Source organism: Daphnia pulex, chromosome 5, assembly GCF_021134715.1.
Source record: "Daphnia pulex isolate KAP4 chromosome 5, ASM2113471v1".
Taxonomy (NCBI): Eukaryota; Metazoa; Arthropoda; class Branchiopoda; order Diplostraca; family Daphniidae; genus Daphnia; species Daphnia pulex.
Genome location: NC_060021.1, coordinates 9,460,292 through 9,476,905, shown reverse-complemented (window position 1 = coordinate 9,476,905; position 16,614 = coordinate 9,460,292). Strand labels below are relative to the sequence as shown.

General features: G+C 46.2%; 1 protein-coding gene across 17 annotated transcripts in view; it reads right to left on the bottom strand.

Moving 5' to 3' along the window:
* Window positions 1-488: 488 nt before the first annotated feature.
* LOC124194387 (mitogen-activated protein kinase-binding protein 1-like) overlaps window positions 489-16,614 on the bottom strand; it is a 35,317-nt gene continuing 19,191 nt past the window's right edge. For 4 of the 17 annotated variants that reach the window (XM_046588558.1, XM_046588556.1, XM_046588557.1 and 1 more), the window contains 21 exons: window positions 12,362-12,453; window positions 11,200-11,413; window positions 10,524-10,739; window positions 10,075-10,257; window positions 9,594-9,890; window positions 9,285-9,485; window positions 8,731-8,912; window positions 8,343-8,496; window positions 8,019-8,153; window positions 7,700-7,903; window positions 6,975-7,605; window positions 6,785-6,888; window positions 6,484-6,555; window positions 6,194-6,298; window positions 5,998-6,113; window positions 5,692-5,919; window positions 5,325-5,619; window positions 4,002-5,049; window positions 3,056-3,175; window positions 2,567-2,733; window positions 489-2,483 (listed from right to left, as the gene is read on the bottom strand). In XM_046588558.1, coding sequence (XP_046444514.1) covers window positions 1,530-2,483; window positions 2,567-2,733; window positions 3,056-3,175; window positions 4,002-5,049; window positions 5,325-5,619; window positions 5,692-5,919; window positions 5,998-6,113; window positions 6,194-6,298; window positions 6,484-6,555; window positions 6,785-6,888; window positions 6,975-7,605; window positions 7,700-7,903; window positions 8,019-8,153; window positions 8,343-8,496; window positions 8,731-8,912; window positions 9,285-9,485; window positions 9,594-9,890; window positions 10,075-10,257; window positions 10,524-10,739; window positions 11,200-11,413; window positions 12,362-12,453 — 5,718 coding nt within the window. In that variant the 3' untranslated portion in view covers window positions 489-1,529. Of the gene's footprint in view, window positions 2,484-2,566; window positions 2,734-3,055; window positions 3,176-4,001; window positions 5,050-5,324; window positions 5,620-5,691; window positions 5,920-5,997; window positions 6,114-6,193; window positions 6,299-6,483; window positions 6,556-6,784; window positions 6,889-6,974; window positions 7,606-7,699; window positions 7,904-8,018; window positions 8,154-8,342; window positions 8,497-8,730; window positions 8,913-9,284; window positions 9,486-9,593; window positions 9,891-10,074; window positions 10,258-10,523; window positions 10,740-11,199; window positions 11,414-12,361; window positions 12,454-12,833; window positions 13,392-16,614 lie in introns of those variants that run through there. The other 13 variants (XM_046588565.1, XM_046588564.1, XM_046588562.1 and 10 more) reach the window with 8 other exon arrangements.

Here is a 16,614-nt window from a genome sequence, read left to right as displayed (position 1 = left end):
TAACCCTACTGTTTTTTTTCTTTGAAATCAATTCACAGCATTATAATTCAATTCGCGTCTGATTTGTGTAGGTGTGATATCGGCGGGTATCGGCCAATTTATCGTGTAAAACGCCAATGTCTCAATAGTGAATTTTGATGCGGCCTATTTGTAATTTGAATTTCTATTAGGCTGGCATTTAAGAACCAATAAATTAATTTAGAATAAACAAGAAAAGAAAAAATACGAATAATTAGCAAAATTGAATCAATTAAAAATGTGATAACCTTTTTTTCAATGAGAGTTCTGTTCCTAAATGGAGTTCCAAATTACAGTGGATAATTATTACATCAAAGAAAATACAAAATAGTCAGTAATTGACTGGAATTATCCACTTTTTCTTTTTCTCTTCTGAACAATTTTTAATTCAAAATCTTGTCACTCCACACCCTTAATATCATGAAAGCTTAAATATGCTTGAATGAATCCAAAGATTTAACTCGAAAATATTCACAATTTTAAAGAGTGTTTATTACCGCTCAATTTGTTAGCAAAGTAACGCCAAAAATGGGATGAACCTGGAACTTTAATTGGTGGAAGTATGGTCTACAGAAGAAAATCATGCATGATAAGGTAATTAATTTTCCCAAAAAGGCTTGGCTCATGGTGGTTGCAGATGTTTGGCTCATGGTGGTTGCAGATGTTTCCCAACATGCCAGTCGAATAGAAGCATTGGTGGAATGTGAAAAGGCCTCCAACATCTCAGTTTGGCACGGAAACTACTTCATTTCCTTTAACTTTCTTTCACTGTGTTTTTAATAACTCTATGTTACAGATATAATGTACAATCATTAGGGGATGGGGTGGCTTATCCTACGCGCAGTATCGTACTTCGTGATAATCTTAAAAAAGAAAAAAAATTATTTGAAAATTTGACCAATTTGAAAACTTGACCGCATCGAGAGCGATTGGGTTGGAATGGATGGAAATTTTGTAGTTATCTGGTCTCAAGTCTTTTTAGATCAAAAAAACAAAAGTAGAAGAACGATTGGCAAATAAACCATAGAAGCCCTTACACTAAATATCGCAAATAACACGTTAATTAACGAAACCAGAGAGCAGGGAATGTTGATGTTCCCATCGCTTTGGTACAAAAAATGTTTTTGAAGGATTATTTCAGACGATGAAACCCTGTTGGAGAGTTTAAAAGATTGTAGAGAGAGGGGGGGGGGGAGAGGAAACAACGCGGAAGAAGAGGATGAAAAAAATGGCACCGACGGCTACGCACATCGTTATATGAGATGGACGGGGCTTCCATAAAGAAAAAAAAAGGGGAAAAAAAGAGAGCTCGACAGTCAGACAGACCCTATACACGGCCTTGTTCTTTCGTTTAGCAACTGAGAATGTAAAGAGGGGAGGGATGGGGGGGTCACTGAAGAATTTCACGTTCAGGAATAGATAGGTCTCGTGATGTGTGGCAACGAATCACGCCCAACAGAATCACAACGTTACGGGGCGTCATTTTTTTGGCTGCTGGGACTGCTGGCAAGCTACCGCGGAGAGGGCGGAGCCGGGACTCCCATTCGCTGGTGGATCATCGAAAGAAGCATGTCAGAATACTGTTGCATCATCTGAACCATCAAAGGATTGTTTTCATTGGGTTGTGGCGACGTCGCGTTTGCCAATCGATCCAGCTCTATGCCCGCCGGTGGGAACTGGAGAGTCTTCAGACTTTGGATGATGGGCATAGAAGCCGTAGAGAGCAACTGCAGTAGCTCAGCTCTTTCTCGATCCGACAGGTTGGATTCTGAACCTTCAGACGAACCCGTCCCGCCCGCAAGTCGGCGCTGCAACAGAAGAAGCTGCTCCGTTGAGGCCTTCATGGTCTCAATGGCCAATTCGCACGAGGCTCGTGACAAGACTTTATTGGCATCGTGGGATGGGCCATTGTCGGATGGAGTCGACGGGGCGGACCGAGGTGCACCCACTCCCGGAGTGGACGACGATGCAGATGTGACTGGACTGTTGAAGAGACTACGGCGAGCCGGATTGGTCTTGGGAGACGGAGTGAACAAAACAGAGCGTGCCTTTTCACTTCGGCCGCCAACCGTTTTCTCAAAACTCATCACTCGGGCCTTGACGTTGGTTTTGGGCTCGGTACCGCCGGCTTCCTCTGAACTGGAAGAATCGTGCAACGCCTGCTGGGTGTCCCCGGTGGAAACGGCCGATGAAATACGACGAGTCGTCTGCAGAGATTTCATCGGAGTTCCACCACTGTTGCTTCCGCCAACTTTACTGCCGGACATGGCGGCAGCTTTGTTGGCTGAGCTGATGGTGGGACGCATGGCTGACTGTGTTGACGAGGGACGAGAAATGGATCCGAACGAAGGCGATTTGGATACGCCGGAAGCGACAGTTAGACTCCCACGATTGGAGTGGATCAAATTGGTGGAACCAGAAGCGCTCGACTGAGGTCGTTTCAGCTCGCTGTCCGAATCGTTGGCCTAAAAAGAAAAAAATGAGAACGCCAATGAGCACGTTGAAGACATAGAGGATAAAAGAAAAGTATGGGTAAGCCCATCGTCACCTGATTAAGAAATCCCATGGACGAACTGCGAGTCAGATCGGTCGAAACGGCGGGTCTAAGCGACGTCCGCTTAACTGGCTGGGTTTGAACAAACTGCCTGGCTTTTTGAGGTTGTGGCTGAGTTTGTTGCGGAGCGGAGGCCGCAGGCCGGGACACTTTTCCAGACACTAGTGAAGCAAAACAAAAATCAATAGTTTAGAAAATAACTCCATTCGAAAAATAAAATAAAAGTTGCCGACGAAGCCTTTGAGTAGTAGTGATTCACTACACGAAAACAATTCAAAGTGAGTTGACTGGACTCTACGACACGCCAAAGCAGAGACAAAGTATTTGATAGAAAACACAATAGAAACTCCAGATGTTTCCAGGGGACCGGAACTTTGGGTTTCACCCATTGAATTGTTACCCCACCAAAACAACAGGAGGCGTCCAAAAAGGCACAAAAACGAAACAGAAAACAAAAGAAAAAGAACTGAATCAAGGGTATACCATTGTTGGGCGGAGAGGGCAAGAGTCTACGTGGCGAAGGCTTCGATAGGTCGCTCAACGAGCATGCTCGACGCAGGCCGCTGGTGCCGTTCTCAGCATCAGCTTCACCATCGTTGGCAACTGCTCGACGAGAGAACATCGGCGACGGGCACCAACCAAAAATAATACACAAAAAGCAGTTGGACAACCCCCATCAAATAAAAAAAAAAAGAAACAAAATAAAAAAAACATTTGTCAGAATTCGAACCCAACCAATCAGGCAAATAAAAACATAACAAAAGCACCACAAGCTTAATTTCTCTTTTTTTTTTCTCGTTAATCGACCGGAATGGTTGGTGAATGTTTCGGTGGGTGCAATGCACTTCCGGTGCAAGCCAGACTCATACAACAAACCAATCAAAGCGAAAGCTACTCGCCAACATGAATTAATGAAATCTGCCAGGATAATAAAACAAATATTAACAAAGCAACTAAGGGAGCATGCGATCCAAGTAGCTGTTTGACCGATGAACGAGAGAACGAGGGAGGCGACTAATCAAATGAACCGATTAACAGTGCTTCCGACAGAGAGAGAGGGAGATGAACCGTGTGTTTGTTTGGGTGCGGTGGTGGTGGTGGATTTGGTGCGAATCAAACCCGAGTGCTACCTACGATAAACAACAACAATTTACCAGTGCGTTGGTGAGTGTGAGGATTGAAACGATAATCGTAACGACACAAGGACTTGGGGCAGTGCAGCAGCAGCTCAAAGGAGAAAAAAAAATAAAGGAAAGATTGACATAAAGCACGTCGATATCATTCCAACAGAAGACCTTCCCCATTCGCCCATGGCCAATTTCACATTCTGGTCGTGTTCCAATTCATTCCCACCCCACACCCTTTTTTTTTTAGGGGAATTTGTTTTTGTTTGCATCTGAAATCATGCAATCAGTGAACGATCGAGTACCTCGCCCAGTTTGGGCATCGGCTCTGACGTCCAGCGAGGAGGACGAGGACGAGAAGCGAGTTTTAGACGGAAGTAACTGCTGGACGCAAACGCGGCGTGCCCATTTCGATTTGGCATTGGAACGATTCGCCATTTCCGGCATTGAATCCGGTCCATTGTTGTTGTTGTTGCAGACTCCATCGTGCGCTGATGGCGTCCGTTCCCGGCTGGACGTACGGGAGCGCGGCTTGCAACGACGATGCGCTTTGAGATCGCATTTGTGTGAAGCCGGCGGGTTCACTTCGGAGCGCATCCGGGGATGGACTCTGACCCACGGTTTACCCAGTCTGCAGTGCCCAGAGCGTTGCGAATTGAATGGGAGTTCCCAGCTGACGAAGCGCGGATGAAATTCTTCCTCATCCGGCCGACGTTGCTGCTGATGTTGATTCTGTTGCTGCTGCTGCTGCTGGACATTGAACAAGTCAAGAGGCTCGATACAATCCAGCATGTTATTGGGCCGGGATGTAGGAGCTGGACTTTGCCATCGCTTTCGCGGAGTCGGGCAAGGCGGAGGACTCGGGGACGAGGCACTGGGAACACTAATTGCGGCATGGGTCGAGGAAGGATCAAGCGAGTCGCAACTGAGGCTGGCCTCGTCATCTTCGATCGTGGTCGACCACAAGCTCGGGTGCGGCAGTGAATGGTAAGCAGCAGCGGGGTCGCTCCACCGATGGGATTTCGGTGCGAGGGCGAGAGGCGAGGGGAAATCGGTCAAACGGTTAACTTGGACTGGGGGGTGGTGGTGGTGGTTAGTAACGGTCGAGACGGTGGCATCTAGCGAGCGGAAGAGATGGTGCGACTGCAGCAGACGAAGCTTACCTCGATCCTTGGTCGATCCCCACATTCGACCACCAGCCGACGACGAATCGAAAGTGCCGCCTCCTCCACCTCCGGCGACGGAGCCGGACGACGTCATGTTGGGAGTCGGCGAAGCCGTCAACGAGGCAGGTCCACTCTCTCGCAGATCGGTGATGCTTTGACTGTTCCTCAAATTCGACTTGTAGCCAATCTAATAAGGGGCGAGGAAAACATACAATCACAATACTATGAAAAACAATGGCACAACACATCCGTCCGTCCGTCCGTCCGTCAACAACTTTCGACAATCCTATTTGAGTCGTAGCAAAAGGCGCGCGCGTGCTTGGCGGCTGCTAAGCGAATCGTTAACACATTGCGCTGGTTATCGTTAATTCAATTGCTGCCCAAATCGTCGGAAACACATAAGACAAAAATGCCTGCTATGTCAACTATTTATCTATTGTAATTGGATTGGTTTACGCGTACGCTTTGCAATTTGCGCCGCGTCTCCTCGATTCGGCGCTGCAGCTCCTCACGCTTGCGGGCCGCTTCAGGATCGCGCTGGGTGGCTTTCACGGCGCTGATCATGTCCGCGTTGCTGTTGCTCTTCGTCAAAAATTTCGACGTCAAGCTGCTCAAATTGGACTTGTTGAAAGGTGAGCCGTCCTCCGTTTCGGCCGAGACGACCGTCATGTCCAGATTATCGCTCTGACCTCCAAGCGACTCGAAATTACTCTTCAGGTACGACTCACGGCGACCCACTCGATCCAGACTTTCGGAACTGTGAATGCCAAAACGACGATAGTTATTTCAAAAAGTTTGACGTCAAGTTCTGATAGACAATTGAATGTACCTGACAGAAAGGAGCGAGAGTAGATTTCGTTCGGCAAGTTCGCCACTTGGCGTCGAAATTTCATCGTCGTCGTCTTCCGAGTCCTGCGACCCTGAGACAGAAACTGTGCTACTGGGCGGGTTCAAAGTGTAACTCATGCCAAGGTCCGTGCCGGACGATCGTGGTTTCTTCACGCGACGCTGCGATCGTCGCAACTCCTCCACATCCATAGCGTTGACGGTGTAATCGCTGTTGGGAATGAGAAGACACCAGATCAATAACTTGGCAGGTTAAAACATTGAAGCTATCACGAAATAGAATTGCTACCTGCTGGTCTCCTCGTTTTGGGGATAATACATCAACTTCTCAGTTTGTTCGGGCTCGGTGGACTCGTTGTCAGAATAATCTTCGACGTCACCGTCATGTTCCGTCCCTTCGAAATCCTGAAATCAGTAGCAGATGATTTTTAAAAATTATTTCCTTACAATTTAGACAATCGGATTCAAATTGCCCAAATACATACCTCCATTTTCAAGCTGCTGGCGCTGCTGTCGTCAGTCAATGTCCGGCCACGCCCACTCTCTGCCGAACTTTCGCCGCCTCGCCGCGTTATCTTCGACGTCGGAATCTTTTTCACGGATAAATTTGTATTAGTGTTATTGTTAAAATTGCCAGAGTTTGTTATATAAAGAAAAAAAAGAGATAGGAGAGCGATTATCCCATCTTATCCTAAACTTTGCTTTGGTTTGTTCTCTGCAAATTGTTATTGACATAGAAGTAAGGCGCTAAGCTGTCAGGTGAATAAGTTTATACCTGGAAAGCGAGAGAGGCGCGCTCGATTTCATCAAGGCTCGCAGGACAAGGGACAAATTCGTCAGGTTCGTTCTGAGTAAGTAAATACAGACAAAAAGATATAAGAGACGAAAAAGCTTGGCAAAATTAGCAAACCGAGCCGCCATTTCCTTTCAAAGGGTGGCAAGCAAATAACTCAAGGGAGGGTACAAGCAAGTTAAGATTCTAGCCGGGACGGGGAATGTAGTCGGGTTACGAAAAACACACAAAGCGTAACGGCAAACAACAATAGAATGGTGACACAATCCGCATCTCTTTTTACCTCTTTGAGAAATGTCCCGTCGTTGCGGCCGTAGCTGCGGAACTCGTTACTCTCCAGTGAGCTGTCCTTGGATCCGTCGGAGTCTGCCAGGTTTCCTTTCTCCACTGCGCACAGAGCCGAATGCGGATTAGTTTAGCCACTGTCACATCTGAAATGATGAGATCTACACGGAGAGAAGCCGCAAACTTACTCTGAGACGGAGGGAAAGGAATGAGACTGTCGCCTTGGTAAAATGACTTGACAGTGATGCCCGATGCGTTGGTGGTATCCATCCTCTGTGCCCATCGACCCTTTGGCAAGTCGACACCTCCCTTGTTCGTACTATTGCTTCCGGGTTTGGGTGGATTGTTTTCACCGATTTGCTTCTTGGCCCACAGGGGCAGCTGACCGACGCTAAAACGATAGTCTTCCTCCATCCCTTGTTGGTTAGCGTTGGCGTTGGGATCAAACAATTCCGGCGGGGGAGAACCGAATTCCTCATTGTCGGTTTTAAGATCCGGCGAAAGGGGTCCGCCACTGCCGCTACCTCCGTGAGCGTTGTAAGTGGCCCGCCGGCTCTCTTTGGCCGCTCGGGCGCTCTGTTGAGTCAGCCGTGCCTGGACCGTCACAGTCATATCGTGCGGCAACTTCCATATGAAGACGCACCCATCGCCCGAAACGCTGACCAGGTGCTTGCCATCATTAGTGAAGCGCAGACCAGTCACCAGCTCAGAGTGGCCATACATGGTGGCCATGCATTCGCCGGAATAGTAATCGTAGACGGCCAATGTCTTATCCGTGCAGCTGGTGGCCACGTATAGGCCGCTGCTGTCCAGGCAGAGCTGCATCGGAACAGAACAAACACATAAATAGTTAATATATGTATTATGTAATAATCCCCCCCCCCTCCCGGCATTCGATTCCGGTGAGCCGTACCTTGATAAGCGTTCCATCATCGCTGTTGGATCCCTTGAAAGTCTTGCTGTGCTTGCCAGTGGACGTGTTGTAAACTCTGACGCTGCGATCCTGGCATGCCGTCAAGATGTGTTTCTGGCTCTGGTCCGATTCCATGTCGTAAAAGGTGGTCTTGCCGACGATATTGTGTCCGCGGGCAAACTGCACCTGACTGTTGCCATTAGCCTGTTCAAAAGAAAAGAGATGTTGTTGATCGTTTATTTTTATATTTTTTACGACTCGGCGTTATTGAACGGCCATTATTTGAACAAAGGAAAAGGAAAGAAACAAACGGTTTTACCTGTTGCAGCTGGCGGAATATGAGCGACTTATCGGCACCGCAAGAGACCATCTGAAAGAGTCCATGACTTAAAACGAACCGCACAGAAGTGATGGACGACGAATGGTCATCCAGCGTCTGTACAAAACTGTAACCCTGTCGTAACGGAGAGGAGAGCACAAAAGATCAATTAATTTGAGTGAGTCTATAAATAACTTAAGAAAAAAAAACGAGCGGTAATAGTAATAGACTAATAGCGGTTGTTTTGTTTTTCTCAGCCGTCTTCATCACTCTTTTAGCTTTTTTTTTATGACTAGTACAATTGACAATTGAGTTTATTTTTACCTGATCGACACTAAAGATGTGAATGAGACGATCGCGCGAAGCCGAAGCCAAGAGCCTTAATCCAGATTCGGGCTTCGAGTATTCCAAACTCAACACTTCCGAGTCGTGGGCTTCGATTTTGTAGAGTTGATCCATGAATTGCATGTCGTGAATCCTAAGCGAAATGCGTAGAGGTCAGATAAAAGTCACATGAACACGTAGGCATTCACAAGCAATTATTACTAAGTGTCTTAGTCAGTCAACTGCTCATCTGGCCGTGTAATTACCCACATCCGTTACAACTCCAGCGCACGGCGGATGAATCAAACAATCAAACACATAGTCAAACAGGCAGACAGACATCCTTCCGCTCTTTCGCATGTGATAACTGAACGATGGGAGAACTTACCGAATGTTACCGGCTCGGTCACCCGAAGCCAGGTGTTTGCCATCCGGACTAATCCGGATGCATCGGACACCATTACGGGCATCATAAGTCGAGTCAGTCTTGTCCGACGAGCCGCCTGCAGCTAGATCCTGATCCTTCAGGAAAGCTAATTCTTGATCAACGTACAAGGTCTTGAGAAGATCCTAGTTTTTCATTGTTGTTGAAAAGAAAAAGAAAACGGAATAAGTAATCATACTAAATTACACATTTCCATGTGCGCGAAGCCCTTGGACTTGGGACCGCGCTCGACGACGTGCATACGAGTGAGACATAAACTAAGTAGGTTAAGGATCGACTAATCCCGTGTCGTATTTCATTTGGCTCGACGCTAGTCTGCCAGGAAAGCGATAACATCATTGTCTGTGCTCAATAGTCAAGTATGGTTCAAACCTATGTAGCCAATACAACCCATTACCAAAGAACTAAACTGGGACCAGGACCGTTGAAATGGGAATGGGTAAAGCATCTTTTATATTCTCTTGTTTTTTTTTTTTTGCTTTTTTTTTTCCCCTTACGTTGCTGTAAATGTTGCGCCGGTAGATGGTGTTGGTGCCCATGTTGGGGTCGAGATTCCAGACGCGGATCGTATCGTCACTCGAGCAGGTCACGAACGAGCCAGTGGGCAGAACGCCCTTCATGCCTTCTTTGGAAGAGGGGTACGATTCGACGCCCCAAATGCAGGCAGCGTGGTACAAAAACGAATGCGATTTGCCAACCTGCCGTAAAAAGAAGAAAAAAAAAAAGAAAAGAGAACACGAACGGTGAATAACGTGAGGACCCAGCCCGAGGACGAAAGGATTTGGCTGGGAAAGAAGAGTCCGTACCTTGCGGATGTCGGTGATGTCCCACAAGTAGAGGCTGCGATCGCTGTAGACGCAGGCCACCTTGTGGTTCGTCTCGTCGTAGGTGAGCGCCACCGTGTCCGGGTATTTGGCATTGGCCGGATGCGAGGCCATGTGACTGATGGAGAGACCCTTGGCGACGTCGACGCCGAGGTAGTGCGTCCTCGGCAAAGTCGTGACGAACTGCAGCGTAAATGGACTGAAGCATCGGACGATGCCGTCAGCGCAGCCGACAAATATGTGCTGCTCGCCAACCACCAAGCAATTGGCGCTCGACGTCTATTGGCGTGACGGGCGGCCACGGGAACGGTTCAATAAAAATAATAAAAACAAATAAATTGGAGAAAACGTATTCGAAATCGTCAATCACACAGGTGGGGGGTGGGTGGATTGGGAGTAGTTCGGTTAACGGTTTGTTTACAAGTCAAAGCAGAAGAAGTTGTGCGCTAGAAGCGGTTGTTACCCTTAATTCGACCCATTTGTCCAGGAGGCGACGGTTGTTGAATTCACAGAGGAGGCCCGTCTTGGTGATGGCGTACGTCGAGTCGCCCATCTCACCGCGACCGCATCCGACGTCACAAAAGTAGTTGTTGCGCTGCTCGCCCAAAATGGCCGAACGGCCCATCAGCGGCACAGGTTCCTTATACTGCGCACAGCGAACGCACGTCATTTCCCAGTATGGATGACGGATAAGAACCAACCGACCACGACCAGACGGCAGACGATCGGCAATAAACCAAAAATAAAATAAAAGGGGGAAGAAAATAAAAAGATGAAAAATAGCGTGACCATTAGCATCAATCAATCGATGGCGAAATAAAACACGAAATAAGAAAGAGCCGAGAAAGAGAAAAACAAAAAATAAATAAAAAACCGAAACGTGGGGTTATTAAAATCGAACGAAAAACGAACCTTGGCTGATCGAGAATATTCCAGGTACCAAAATTTGACGTGCCGGTTACCCACCGTCACGAAGTAGGAGCCGTTCTCTGCAAACGAGACGGCCTTCACCTTGGACGACACCTTGTTGGAGGCCACTTTGACGCCGCTACGCCAATCCCATACGTTGACAATCATGTCGTGTTGCGAGCCAACCGACACCACGTACTTGTGGTTGGGCGAAAAAGCCTGAAACATTTCGTGCGTAGAAATCAAGAAGGATCAAGGAAAAATGCAAAATATAACTGTCAAACAACAACAACAACAACAACAAAAAGAGAAAAAAAAAAAAAAGACAGAGAAGACAGAGAATCCATCACGAAAGTCTCGTCTTGGGGGCTTGAGAGAATTTCCACCAATTAAAAACCAACTCGATTTTGGGTAAGAAATAATAACAAGTTTGACACTGGAATGTCGATGGAAAAAGAATGACGACTAACAACAACAGAGCTCTTAAATTCGATTGCGGCGAGAAGCTCCGCGTGTTATTTAGAAGATAAAAGGCTTTTACAGTTTGAATCGAAATTCTCCTCCGCCTTTTTTTTTTCCCGTAAATCGCAAGAATGGGAATGTCAAATGAGAGAACCACGGAAAAATGAGAATAAGGAAACGGAGGAGGGGGAAAAAAAAGGAGAAGAAGAAAACTTACCGCGCAAACGACGCCGAACTTGTGCCCAGCAAATTCCGCCACCTGGCTCCTATCGGCCAGATCCCAAATGCGGACCGAGGGCTGGTGACCGCATTCGCCCGTCACCAGGTACTTGCCATCGGCCGAAAAAGCCACCGCCGTTAGCGTTTTACGCGACGGATTGACAATGTGAGTCTGGCGATTCTTGCGTGGGTTGAACAACACCACGGCGCATCTGTCCACCAACAACAAAGGAGGAGAAGAAGAATAAGAAAAAGAACGGATTAGAATAATGGTCTTGGCACACGATGAATAAATAATTAACTGTAGACAACAACAATGAGAGACTCTGGTAGACAGACACCGTAGAGAGGAGGGAAAAGGGAGAGCTGCCAAACGAACATTTCGAGGGTCGTTTCGTAACAGACACATTCACGTCATCCATCACGAAATCAATCAACGATGACGACGACGAGAGATCTCGGACTAGGCCGATTCATCACTGAAACGCAAGTTCCTTCCAGGGAGACCCACCCGAAAAAAATAAAAATAATAAAAAAAAAAATAACCGTAGCCTTCTGGCGCCAGGAATGCGCACGCACGGCAGTCAGGACTCACGGAGCAAAGAGAGAAAAAAAAATTCACGAAATGGGGAACAGAAAAGAGAGAGTGGACATAGACCGTGACCAAATGAATCAGCAGCAACTGCCCAACATATTGCAAACGGATGGCAAGGTAGGCAACGCACGTCAAGGTTTTGAAGAGAAAAAAAAAGATGACGTTATATACCGAGACGGAATAGAAAGAGTGACCAACATTTTATTGCCGACTATAAAAGATTCACGGCTGTGCCACCATTTTCTGCACACCATTCCGGACTCCGGAGTGGACGTTTGTTTGGTTAACTTTTTTGTTTACGATTTTCAAACATCTTTTGACAGAGACATGCAAATTTCGTGTTGAGGATTTCATCCACTGTTTTTTTTCTTTCTTCTTCTTCTTTTAATAAAGAGCGCCGATTAAAAAGGCGCAGCGAATACAATCAAAACAACGAAACGGTCAGCGTGAAGGGGAAATGATGGATCATCGTCCGACTTGGCAACATTTTTTACCAGAAACAAAAAATGACGAAGAAAATGAAGAAATGATAATAGAGTGACGTGGATGTACAGTTGCTACATACCCTGCAGGATAGGCGATGGTTCCCGTATTGGGATCGCAGGCGAGCGCCGCATTTGATGTGACGGTCAACCCCAGGACGCGTTCCAGCTTCACCTTTTGGGATGAAAAGAAAGAAAATTGAATGAAAATTGAAATCTTCCAAAACTGTTAAACCACGTAACACAAAGGGACACAAAAAAAGGAAACAATGGAGGGGCGAGACCGATGGGGGGTCATCCAACGGCGCAAAGCAAAAAGAACGTCCGTCCCCCTTTCGCACGGACATTGTCTTGCGTCTCTTTCCTACTCAAAAGAGTCAACAAGACAAGAGCTGCAACAGCGAGCGCCATCGCCTTCGACCGCAGAGAAATGGGCGTTGCGCGGTGGGTGGGTTTGTGGAGGGGGATTTTCGGTACAAAATAAACAAAAACTCATTTGACTGCATATTCATCCCTGTCCTTTCTTATTCTTTAGCCTCTTGGTCGTCTTCTCACCTGGCCGTGCCAGGCGACTTCCTTAGCGGCCAGAGGATGATGGAGCGATTCTTCATTGTTGGTCGCGGACGAGGAGAAGGCTACGGGCGCCATGGTGGACAACACATCCGTAACCAAAATGGAGAGACACACGCACTCACTTGTCAACAACACACAGACACACAAACGCACACAGAGACACACACGGCGAGAAAAGATACAGAAACTAGTGTCAGGCTGTCAAAAAGGCCAAAGAAAAATCGCCGCCCGAAAAGAGACACGCCACGATTGGGTGTGCGTGAGCCTCGTCTGTGTGTGTGTGAATAGTTAAAGAACTCCAAAGGATCCAACTCGGCAACTTGCGGGAGTACCGACCTGCACGAACTGCCGACTCAAAGTGAGTGGAATACTGGAATTTCTCGTAGAGAGGCCAGCGACATAGTCCCGTCGGCCGTTTTCTCTCTTCTTCCCTCATTCTTTTCGTTAGTCTTTTTATTCGTTCTCTTCTTCTCTCATTCCTCCTCTTCTTTCTCTCGACTGCTACCGCCCTCTGGCTGCCGATCACGAACGCGAAGAAACGAGCCCATAAGGCGCGAATACCACGATAAAGAGAAATGAAAGAAAAAAAGAAGAATGAAGAAGAATAAGAAAGAAAGAAAGAAAAAAAAAGAAATCGAGGCTAACGACGCGTTCCGCCGTTCGCCGATCAAACAGAACGTGATTCTACCCCGTCGCAAACGGGTTAAGGTTGCGGATATTCATTGCGGAAACGAGCGAAACTAAAAGAGCCTGGCGAGAAAGAAATTAAATAACGATATTAACCGAAAAGAGTCAATAAAAAGAAAAGAAAAAGATGGGCGATCAAGTTGAGCAGTCGACCGTCATTTCCGGATATGTTAACGCGAGGGGAACCCAATTTCCTTCTTTGCTCCGGTGTCATCGGCAATGAGTGGGAGAAACAAGATGACGAAGCCGCGATCTCAATTCCACACACACACTCGAGAGAGAGAGAGGGAGACGAGCAAGAAACAATTGAAGACCGCAATGGGATTACGAGGACGACATTCAGAAACGTCAAAACCTCACGGATCAAAAAACACGTTGGAAAAATATTTAAAAAAAAAAGAACTTTGATAATATTATATACTATCTGCTTTCTTCCATTTTTATGAAGGGTAATCATCAGACTACAACACACACCTCAAACGCATTAAGTATGCATTCCGCGCCTCTGTAACGTCTATTTTTATATTCGACCATTTTCTTGTTAGTCCCGACACAACAAAAGACATTCCACAGTCGCCCTAGATTCTTTCGACTTTTTCGTGAATGCGGAGAAAATTCCGGCCGGATGAAAAGGCCAGCAAGTATCTCCTATTTTCATTTCTCTCTATAGTCAATTTGAACCCATTCCTCCTTCCTCTTCTTTTCTGCCAGCGTCAACTATTCGTACAACATAAAACCCAAACAGATTGGGTGGTTAGAATGGTTGTTGTTGTTTGCGATTCCAATAGCGAAAGGACTCTCTCCTTCGCGCCCGTTCTCTTGCGGACTTGCGGTTCTTACGCCTTTGCTCTTCAAGACCATTTTTCCTCCTCTTTTCTTCACTTTTCGGGGTATACTTTTTGTTGACGACTAGGCGATCACGGCATTTTCTGTGAGCGTCAAGTCGAGCGCGGAACAACGCCCACCCATAAAAAAAAGGGAAAATGAGAAGCGCATTTCGAAGTTGAAAAGGAGTGGCGATGATACACATTTTCTGATTGCGATTGTTCAAAATCAAATCCGCCACGGAAATCAAACAAGAGCGGGTGGGCGCTCAGTCCATGGCGATTTCTGGGTCGAACGTCGAGTTTCTTCCCCTTTTCTCTGCGCGATTGCGATCGGAGCGAGACGAGAGCATTGTTTATTGATATCTTGACGGATCATGATGGATACGACCCGTGCTCAATGCAAATGGCACGGAGAAAACCAATTAATAAAGAAAAAACGGGTTGAAAATGTCCAAAAATAACAAAAAAGAAAGGAGAAAATGAGAACTAAAGAGAAATCCAAATTACTCAAATTGAAAAATAAAAATAAAATTCGCAATCCCTAAAAGGAGAGGGCGAAGATGTCGCCTTCAGACATCTTCGCAATTGTTGTTATTGTTTCGCCTTCACTTTGTCTGTTGCCTGTCGTCTAACGTAGCCAAAGGGGAATCTGAACGACCCGTTGGGTCTCACGTGCGTTCGGTCGGGCCATTCAACAAAGACAAAAAAAGTCACGGACTGTTTTTTTTCCATTTTTTTGTTCTTTCCAGGTCGAATCCTCTTCTCTACCCCGATACCCCCAAAAATGCTGAAAGCTTTCCGTCATCGTGTGTAACACACCCAGACTGAAACATACTACCTGTCGAGACGAGAGAACCTGTTGTAATAATTTTCAAATAACAACCGAAAGAAAGAAAAAAAAGGGAACAAGACAAGAGAGGAAGAAACAAAGAAAAAGGGGCAATTTCTTCAAATTTCAATTTTTTACCCATTTTTCTTCCTTCATTTGAATAATAGAAACGTCTGACATTCCCCAGTTACAGCGTTAACCTTTGCCTCGGCAGTTGAACGTCAATCCTTTTGAAGAAAAAATGAATTTTTCAAAAAAAAAAGGGGGGGATTAAAACAAACGAGCTGTACCCTGATTAGACCTACATAAATATTTTGTCCAAAAAAATATACGAAATATACCAAGCGTCATTATCTTATAAGTTCAGAGACGGGAATACAAGGCAACTGCTCTCCAATAAACGAACTATGCCGGGACTTAACGGTAATCTCGCACCATACAGATGACGCAGGAACAGAACAGAACGGAGCAGACCAGACCCAGACCGTATGGTAAATCTAAGCTAACAGGTGGAAAGAGAGGCTTTTTCACACACCAACAAACCATATGCTGCCTTTGCCTGCCTCCAACATTATGTACAGATAAGTACACACATAAAAAAGGGGGTCTCCGTCTTTGTTTTTTTCTCTCTCTCTCTTCTTTCCTTTTTAAATTTCTACGTAACGGACAGGCTTGATTTAACTCGGATTCGGGAGTTTCATTTCCTTTTTCCCGTGGCCGCAGTCTCGATAACAGGGGCGCAACACGCCTGTCTATCACGACGCGGCTATAGATAATCCAATGATCTGCCAGTGGCGTGATACCAAGCAATACTGGCGTTAACGATCAAAAGAAAGAACAACAACAACAGAGTCGGTTACAATTGAGAGAACAGACTCGGCAAGTAGTCGACTGCCAGCACTGCTATTTGGTTCTCCGCTGTTTTTGTTGTTTGCCAGAGCCCAGAGGAGGCAGAAATTAAACACCGTGAATGAACACAACCCAAATGGCCATAATCGATTTCGCCATTTCACATCGAAAGCGTGGTCCCGGAAACTCAGCGTTCCTCACGACTGCCCGTCTACGTGAGTGTGAGTGTGTGTGTGATTTTCGGGCTATTTTTATTTTCTCGTTTAATTGAAAAATAGAAAATCGTGCTGCCAGTTTTCGGTCGACGTATTTTTTCCAAAACAACGAGGCAAAGAAGTCAAATAATAATAAAACAAATTAAAACGAAATGGTATAAAAGGGGGACGGACGGACTAGTGATCACAGTCAGTATTTTCCTAATAACAATAATAATCTACGCCTTGTACAATAAAGCCATTAGCAACCCCTGGTAGGATATGGAGGGCGGTTCCATCAGACCAGCACCGAGTTTACGAAACACCAAAAAAAAAATCACATAATAGTATTATATAGAATATGTCCACTATTTCAT